The sequence below is a fragment of the Sardina pilchardus genome, chromosome 1 (genome assembly GCF_963854185.1).
Source record: "Sardina pilchardus chromosome 1, fSarPil1.1, whole genome shotgun sequence".
Taxonomy (NCBI): Eukaryota; Metazoa; Chordata; class Actinopteri; order Clupeiformes; family Clupeidae; genus Sardina; species Sardina pilchardus.
This window is the reverse complement of record NC_084994.1, coordinates 55,001-65,000: the sequence shown is the minus strand read 5'-3', so window position 1 is coordinate 65,000 and position 10,000 is coordinate 55,001. Positions and strand designations below refer to the sequence as shown.

General features: G+C 42.7%; 1 protein-coding gene across 1 annotated transcript in view; it reads left to right on the top strand.

The window, feature by feature from the left end:
- Positions 1–10,000, top strand: part of radil (Ras association and DIL domains) — a 44,967-nt gene that overhangs the window by 27,935 nt on the left and 7,032 nt on the right. The window contains exons 12-14 of the mRNA XM_062555186.1: positions 4,043–4,215; positions 5,042–5,192; positions 8,781–8,926. Coding sequence (XP_062411170.1) covers positions 4,043–4,215; positions 5,042–5,192; positions 8,781–8,926 — 470 coding nt within the window. The remainder of the gene's footprint in view (positions 1–4,042; positions 4,216–5,041; positions 5,193–8,780; positions 8,927–10,000) is intronic.

The window sequence follows — 10,000 nt, the reverse complement described above, 5'->3', positions numbered from 1 at the left end:
CATTTTACTACTGGATTAAGTAAGGTTCTAAATACATAATAGGACACAGTCTGTAACGTGGACATACAATAGTGTCAGGACAGATTGATGAGACAATTATTTTTTATCACATGAAGCTGTGCTTCTGGTTTGTCTGCCTGGCCCCTGTGACATAGGCCCTTTACTGTGCATAAGTGTGTGTGTTGGGGGGTGGGTTGGGGGGCTGTTGGGAAAGGGGTGGGGAATATATTTTCTGGTAAGGTTGTTCATGTCTATTGCAAGTCTTTGCATACATTCAGCCAATTTGCCTTCAACAGGCTGACTGGCGAGTTGATTACAACTCCCACCACCTGTGACATATGCAATATAGGAATAGGAATATAGTCAATGGGGACAATGATTTACTGTTTTTGAGGTATGATTGTAAAATCTGGACAGTCAGTTAGATCTTATATGTGTAGGACATTACTGAAAGTAAAATTAAGAAAAAGAACAACATAGAAAACTAGAAATGCAATTCCAAGGAATTACCAGTGCATGAAAATGCAAAAAAAGATAGATAATGTAGATATGGTTACTAAGGTGTAGCTAGGGTAAACATGGTGGTTGCATCGTTTACAGAGAGTTGATAGTGTGAAGGTAGACAGTTTAAAGCTGAAACATTCCTGTTCTAACTTAACTAATGATTTATATTCATGTTAAAATGTTGATTAGCTAACTTAGCTAATGATTTCTAGCAGTTGTGCTAAAAATGCTAATTATGTTAGCAATGCTAACTTTACTAACAATGCTAACCAGGTTGATTAGCTAACTTAACCGATGATTTCTAGCAGTAATGCTAAAAATGCTAACTATGCTAACAATGCTCGATTTGCTAACAATGCTAACCAGGTTGATTAGCTAACTTAGTTGATGATTTTTTGCAGTTATGCTAAAAATGCTAGCTATGCTAACAAAGCTAACCATGCTAACTAGATAACTTGCTAGTGAGGACTTTTATTTTGAAACATTTGTTGCTAGGGTATCCATGGTGGCCACTATCAGGAAACAAGAAGTTACTGCAGTATAATCATGTTGGTTGCTATGGAAACGGTCATAAACACTTAATTTTAATGGTTGCTATGTTGGTTGCTAGGTACATGGAGGTTTCATGTAGTTGACTGGAGGCATAGTTGATGATAACTGACAGTTGGAATGGTTGAACAGTTAAATAGTTGAGTAGTTTCAATGGTCAAATTATTTAATAGTGTATTATTGCAGTGAGGACTTTTATTTTGAAACAGTTGTGGACAGAGGAAACAGTTAACAGGATCTGTAGTCTTAATGAGATTGTATGCTTAAAGCCTGAGACAGAAGGTGCCTCTCATATAGCGTTTACGCGTCCTCTCTCGCTCCTCACTGATCTACATAAAGAATGATGGAGCGGCAACAATGGGATAGTCTAGCCCTTCTTCTATCTTTCTTTATGTAGATCATTGAGGATCGAGGAGCGAGGGAGGACATATAAACGCTGCTTGAGAGGGACCCACAGTAAATACTTTAAAAGTTGTACAGTATGTAGATAGTCTAATTAATGTTGATAGACAGAATGTTTAATGGATGTTGATAGGCAGATTGTTTAATAGATATTGATTGACAGTTTAATGGTGGATGAGTGAATGGTCTGAAGAAGATGAATGGATAGAAGGTTGGATGGAATGTGCCTTATATTCTTGTTAAGAGAGACACTGATACAGCTCTCTGAGAGTAGTTGACACAGGTGTAATCAATTTAACTGGCTAGTCTTAAGAGAACCAGAGTGTACTCTAAAAGCCTGAGACAGAGTAAATAATTAAAAAGTTGAATGTAGATAGTCTAATTAATGTTGATAGACAGAGAGTTTAATGGATGTTGATAGACAGATTGTTTAATAGATGTTGATAGACAGTTTAATGGGTGGATGAGTGAATGGTCTGAAGAAGATGAATGGATAGAATGTTGGATGGAATGTGCCTTATATTCTTGTAGAATGGAGAGACACAGCTCTCTACTGAGAGTAGTGGATACAGACACAGGTGTAATCAATTTAACTGGCTAGTCTTAAGAGAGCCAGCCTGAGACAGAGTAGATTGTTTAAAAGTTGAATGTAGAACGTCTAATTGATGTTGATAGGCAGACTGTTTAGAATGGGTGGATGAGTGAATGGTTTGAAGAAGATGAATGGATATAAAGTTGGATGGAATTAGGAGGACTTATTTTGATACTGTTGTGCACAGAGGATACAGGGGAACAGAATATGTAGTCTTCAGAGAGATTGCCTGAGAGAAACTGACAGTTGGTGCCCAGGTGGCTGACCAGCTGGAGTAAGATTCTAATTGCTGCCGTGATGTCATAATGAGCAATGTTAAGTCTATGGGGGAAATTGTAATAGTTTTTAACTAATAGTTTAAAAAGTATAAAAGTTACAAAGTTGAAAAGTCATAGCACACATGTCCTAAGTAAGACCTACGTAACGCAGTTTGAATGAAGTTTCTACGTTAAACGGTTCTAGCTGATTTGCGTGCGTTAGAAGAAGAATAATAAGAAGAAGAAGCCTAGGAAGAACAGTACAGTGCATTTTCATGCACTGTAATTAGCTATTACAATAGCTATGTATAATAGTGTGATACAATGGTTTCTCTATGTAAAAATCGGCACACTTAGAATATAGCAGAGAATTGCAGAGGCAATGTTGAGTATTGTATTGTGATACACATTCAAATGTAAATAACAGACCTGGGACAATGTCCCCATATCATCTCTGTTTGGAATTTATTGGAAATTAGATGATTGGACAAAGAAATGTGTCAAAAAAAGAGAAAATCCCCAAAATCTGACTCTGTAGTTGCCTAGCGGTCACAATTGTGACCGTCTTCATGTTCACTCATGCTATGAGAACGCTGAACAAAGTTCACATATTTCATTTGCATCCCTCCATACTAGACACCTTAAAGATTATGTGTACCCAAACTCTTTGCCCTATTTTTACATAAACATACTTTTCTAAGCTTTAGTTTGGGAGCTTTTGGGTGGAAATTTTCTGTTCAGGGTGCAACCAAAACATAAGCAGCTCTGACCATGTGACAAATTACACTACACATTTGGCACTTCACATATTTAACTGAGACCCTTTCAGGTTTCCATTTTTGGGGAAAATGTATTGATACTTCATACAATGACATCTGTAAAGGCACAGAAGCAAAAAAAAAAAATCGGTCACAATTGTGACCGTTGGGATTAAATGGGTTAATGTGTGTGTGTGTGTGTGTGTGTGTGTGTGTGTGTGTGTGTGTGTGTGTGTGTGTGTGTGTGTGTTTAATGTGTGTGTGTGTGTGTGTGTATGTGTGTGTGTGTTTAATGTGTGTGTGTGTGTGTGTGTTTAATGTGTGTGTGTGTGTGTGTGTGTGTGTGTGTGTGTGTTGTAGGTCTATCACGGGGCTGGTTCCAGCGTTGTCGGGTTCTGCAGATGCAGGCGTGTGTGTTTAATGTGTGTGTGTGTGTGTGTGTGTCTGTGTGTGTGTTTAATGTGTGTGTGTGTGTGTGTGTGTGTGTGTCTCTGTGTGTGTTTAATGTGTGTGTGTGTGTGTGTGTGTATGTGTGTGTGTGTTTAATGTGTGTGTGTGTGTGTGTGTGTTTAATGTGTGTGTGTGTGTGTGTGTGTTTAATGTGTGTGTGTGTGTGTGTTGCAGGTCCATCGCGGGGCTGGTTCCAGCGTTGTCGAGTTCTGCAGATGCAGGCGTGTGTGTTTAATGTGTGTGTGTTTAATGTGTGTGTGTGTGTGTGTGTGTGTTTAATGTGTGTGTTTAATGTGTGTGTGTGTGTGTGTGTTGTAGGTCCATCGCGGGGCTGGTTCCAGCGTTGTCGAGTTCTGCAGATGCAGGCGTGTGTGTTTAATGTGTGTGTGTTTAATGTGTGTGTGTGTGTGTGTGTGTGTTTAATGTGTGTGTGTGTGTGTGTGTGTGTGTGTGTGTGTGTGTGTGTGTGTGTGTGTGTGTGTGTGTGTGTTTAATGTGTGTGTGTGTGTGTGTGTGTGTGTGTGTTGTAGGTCCATCGCGGGGCTGGTTCCAGCGTTGTCGAGTTCTGCAGATGCAGGCGTGTGTGCAGCTGCTTCTGGACTGGGCCAAAGGGGCGGGGCTTCAGGCGCTCACACACAAATTCTTCAGGAAGTTCTCCAGCGTGCTCACCATACTAGCCACGCCCCCCCAGCACCTGACACAGGTATACTAGCCACGCCCCCAACACCTGACACAGGTATACTAGCCACGCCCCCAACACAGAACACAAGTATACTAGCCACGCCCCCAGCACCTGACACAGGTATACTAGCCACGCCCCCAACACCTGACACAAGTATACTAGCCACGCCCCCAACACCTGACACAAGTATGCTAGCCACGCCCCCAACACCTGACACAGGTATACTAGCCACGCCCCCAACACCTGACACAGGTATACTAGCCACGCCCCCAACACAGAACACAAGTATACTAGCCACGCCCCCAACACCTGACACAAGTATGCTAGCCACGCCCCCAACACCTGACACAGGTATACTAGCCACGCCCCCAACACCTGACACAGGTATACTAGCCACGCCCCCAACACAGAACACAGGTATACTAGCCACGCCCCCAACACAGAACACAGGTATACTAGCCACGCCCCCAACACCTGACACATGTATACTAGCCACGCCCCCAACACCTGACACAGATATAGTGGCCACGCCCCCTCAACACCTGACACTAGTATACTAGCCACGCCCCCAACACCTGACACAAGTATACTAGCCACGCCCCCAACACCTGACACAGGTACACACACACACTATGTTATACTAGTACTAAATGTGTAACTAGTTACACAAGCCTTACACAAGTGTGTGTGTGTGTGTGTGTGTAGATGAGCTGGAGGACTCTGTCTCAGGAATACTCTCGTCTGAAGCCTTACACAAGTGCGTGTGTGCGTGTGTGTGTGTGTGTGTGTGTGTGTGTGTGTGTGTGTGTGTGTGTGTGTGTGTGTGTGTGTGTGTGTGTGTGTGTAGATGAGCTGGAGGACTCTGTCACAGGAATACTCATGTCTGAAGCCGGTCCAGCTGCACAGGATTCTGCTTCATTACCAACAGAACGCTGACATCACCACTGTTCCACACTGGACTCCAACCAATGAGGACGAGACCTATGTCTGCAGAACAGGTCTGTGTTTGTGTGTGTGTGTGTGTGTGTGTGTGTGTGTGTGTAAAGATTAGCCATTTCATTCTACAACAGTCATTTACAACTTTATTGTATTTCAAAGATGTTACTGATAGGTAACTATAACCCAGGCACCTTTGTATATTTCAAAGATTTTAACCAAAGTGACTTAAAATATGGTAAATATTTTTTTTAAGCTTTTAAGAGCAATTCTTACAACACATTTTACAACAATAAACAAAAACCACAATAAGTGCAACAGTGAGTGTTATAAGTCCATCAGTGAGTGCAGTTGTCCATAGGATAGTTAGTGCTCTGAAGAGCTGGGTTTTCAGACGTTTTTTGAAGATGAAGACGTGCTGCACTGAGACCCCGTTTATATGACAACGCTGGTCGTTTTTGTCTTCACCGCTTTCACACCTTTAACGATACCGGTCAAAAAAACATTTGCGTTTACACACAGGTGAAAACGCCAAGTTGCCCCTGAAGAAGCACGCCAGTAAATGCCCTTCCTCGTCAATGAGCGTGCTCAAAATCTAAACAGCAATGTAAGCAGGGCTGCCAAGTCTCACGCTTTGAGCGTGACAGTCACGCAATTTGACCCATTCTCACACAACACGCCATACTTGACATTAATCACGCTTATTTTCCCCTTTCAGTATATATTATTATTTTCAGGATAATAAACTTTGGTCCTTGTCTTCTTGCCGTAGTTCGAGCAACTCTGATTGACTGACCGCAATAACCAACCACGGAAGGCAAAACGCAATATAAACCAATCAGAAGCAACGTAAGCCGGGTCTTGGCATCGAGCGCTGAGTTCCACATTTAAACAGTTCTCCTACTAGCTAGATTTTGTTCACTGATTATTCGCTGTTTCTCCTTGAGTTTCCAAGTTAACATGTAGCCTACTGTTGTAAGGCTGCTATAAGTCTATCATTGTCCTATATTTGTTGCAGAGCTGTATAACATTTATTTGCCTCTCCTCTTGGTCAGTTAGCCTAACACTTGAAAAAGGGACTCTAATCAGAGCAGAGGGACTCTAATCTAATGTTTCGCCTGGCAGCCCTGATGTAAGATATGTCAAGCACATTCTACATCGTGGATGTTTGCACAATCATTGAGAGCTAATTAGGCCTAAGCATTATCGCACGAGTGGGAGTGGTGTTGTTGGCCAATATCGCCACGGCTGTGGTTCGCCGCAGGCACGAAGCCGAAGGCTTTATCTCTTTGTATGGCTCTGATGCACAGTATTGCTTTTCAGTTTCTGTCTTGTAATGTTATTGTATATGGCCCCCTAGAATAATACCGAATGTCTATCAGAACTGCCCGCCGCCAAACACCTGAAGAAACCCTGTATTTCGCATGCACGGTTAATATAGGCGACGGACATTCGCCTACATTTACTGAAATGTAAAGGAGGCCAGCGTGCCAGTACTAGCTATTGTGGTATCAGACTACAAATGATTTAGGGTAGGCTATTTTATTTACTTGGGGTACGCAAAGCACAGGACAGTCTGTGGGGCAGTGTATTTCGAGGCATTTGTGAGATGCTTCTTTGGATTATTAAGTTTCATGTCGTTGAAAGTGTCGGGATTTCCACCAGCTGTTCGTGAGAGAATTTGTTTAACATGCTCTGTCTGTGCTGAATTAAATTGAGTTATTTGCATCGCGGCCACAAGTAGATATAGGCTATAGTTGCTGTGTGCGTATATCCCGTCCGAATAGGCCTATATAGTGCAGTATGCAGGACCAAGTGTGTTATGTATGACTAAAGGCCTATTCGGACGGGATTAGTTTTATGGGGTGACATCAGGTAAAGTAATAATTACCAGGTAATGTAGTCCCGTCCGGACGCGCCATGTCAGTAAACATAACGGAGTATGTCGGTGAAATTTACAGACACTTTCACCTTCTGTAAAACGGTCCGGAGAAATTACCTTAGGTAATATTAATCCCGTGCGAACGCGACCCTCTGTAAAGATGTCTGTAATATTTCGTCACATCCTGATTTGAAAACAATTCCACCATAGTCTGAATGAAAACATAACATGCTGTGCAGCTCCTAATATGACCTTAGCTAGTTTGCCTAATAGCTTGATATTGTTAGCCATTTCAAACTACTTATGGCATATCATAAAGCTAACGTTTGCTAGTTAAACCAATTTGTGTAGTCTTTCAAATCTGAAAATGCCGCACGTACCTGACGCAAAGTATCACGTGCACGGCGATGAAGATGTGACGGCAGAACGTAAACGTAGTTACTCCTCCCATGTCAAGTAAAATGACAGAGATGTCTAGTCCCGTCCGAATTGGACATTTATATTACAGAGGTCATGTGATAAACCTACGTCCCCCCATAAAACTAATCCCGTCCGAATAGGTCTATAGAGAGTAGTATGCAGGACCAAGTGTGTTATGTATGACATAGAGAGTAGTATGCAGGACCAAGTGTGTTATGTATGACATAGAGAGTAGTATGCAGGACCAAGTGTGTTGCATAAAGGAGTAAGTGTGTTGCAAAAATTCCAACTAGAGTGCAAAGCGGCTCTTTTGTTTAAGGTATAGGTATAGGTGTTTGAGATATGGCAACAAAACTTAAAGTTGTGTTACTTTAGTCTAAACATGGGTCTATAGTGTTCAAGCAACGGGCAAAAACTGTAATGCGTTGTCGCTGGTCGTCGAAATCATGCAGAATTGCAAAGTTTTGTTCCAGCATTGTCAACAAATGCAGCAGTGCAGCAGCACACACACGGCTCCGTGATCCAGCATTGTAATTGTTGTTCTGCCAAGGGTCTAGTCAGGTGAGGTCAAGCACGGGGGCTGGACTAGAGGTTCGAGGTGGGGCTATGTCGTCATAAAAACCCCAGATGTGCCTTTACACGGCAAAACGAAAACGGGGTTTTCAAAAACCTCCACCCTAGAAGCAGTTTTCAAAAACCATCGTTTTCAGCCTCCAAAACGGCGTCGTTGTGTAAACGAAAGGCCTAACTGATGAAAAAAAACACAGTTTTTGAAAAAAACGTTGTCGTGTAAACAGGGCCTGAGAGTGAGAGGGGAGGTATGAATTGGGGGGGGGGGGGGGGGGGGGGGGTTGGGCAGTTAAGCTAGCGAGAGCAGCGCCCGGAGGAGATGGTGATGGTGGACGACAGGCCACGTCCATTGAAGCTGGAGCAGGGCAGTCAAACCTGTTGCAAAAGTGGAATCTTGTTGGGATTTGACTGAAATATGGTTTGTTATGTTTTGGTACACAGTCTGTGCCCTAGTGTCTGTCTGACGTTTTACAGCCCCTGTGTTGTCTCCAGAGACCGGATGTTTTCACAATGTATTCAGGGAGCAGGCAGCAAGCTGATCAAAGGGAGATGGCTATGATTTGAGACACAAATGAATGCAAGATCTCATAGTGCACCTTTAACCTGAACTGTACAAAGCATTTAGTGCCTTGACTACAACAGTGGCATTTAGTGCCTTGACTACAACAGTGGCATTTAGTGGAAAGCCCATGTGTCCAGCCTTTATTATCACCAAAAATCTTACAGCATTGTGTGTGTGTCTGTGTGTGTGTGTGTGTGTGTGTGTTTGGGGCCTTAGTGGACCTGCTAGAGAGTTTTGAGAACCATCCTCCCATCGTGCTGCCAAGTGCTGGATTTCATATCGACCTGGAGGGAGAGAGTGTTGAAGAACCCCTCTACAGGCAACTGCTCTACGTCAAGCACTTCCTATGGGGACTACGCCAGGTAACACACACACACACACACACACACACACACACACACACACACACACACACACGGCTCTACAGGCAACTGCTTTACGTCAAGCACTTCCTATGGGGACTACGCCAGGTAACACACACAATCAGAATCAGACACTAGAGATATGAACTGGTGAATCAGTAGAGGTGAATCACACACTAGAGATATGAACTGGTGATTCAGTAGAGGTGAATCAGTAGAGATATGAACTGGTGAATCAGATATGAACTGGTGAATCAGTAGAGGTGAATCACACACTAGAGATATGAACTGGTGAATCAGTAGAGGTGAATCACACACTAGAGATATGAACTGGTGAATCAGTAGAGGTGAATCACACACTAGAGATATGAACTGGTGAATCAGTAGAGGTGAATCACACACTAGAGATATGAACTGGTGATTCAGTAGAGGTGAATCAGTAGAGATATGAACTGGTGAATCAGTAGAGGTGAATCACACACTAGAGATGAACTGGTGAATCAGTAGAGGTGAATCGGTAGAGATATGAACTGGTGAATCAGTAGAGGTGAATCAGACACTAGAGATATGAACTGGTGAATCAGTAGAGGTGAATCAGACACTGTAGAGATATGAACTGGTGAATCAGTAGAGGTGAATCACTAGAGATATGAACTGGTGAATCAGTAGAGGTGAATCAGACACTAGAGATATGAACTGGTGAATCAGTAGAGGTGAATCAGACACTAGAGATATGAACTGGTGAATCAGTAGAGGTGAATCACACACTAGAGATATGAACTGGTGATTCAGTAGAGGTGAATCAGACACTAGAGATATGAACTGGTGAATCAGTAGAGGTGAATCACACACTAGAGATATGAACTGGTGAATCAGTAGAGGTGAATCAGACACTAGAGATATGAACTGGTGAATCACACACTAGAGATATGAACTGGTGAATCAGTAGAGGTGAATCAGTAGAGATATGAACTGGTGAATCAGTAGAGGTGAATCACACACTAGAGATATGAACTGGTGAATCAGTAGAGGTGAATCAGACACTAGAGATATGAACTGGTGAATCAGTAGAGG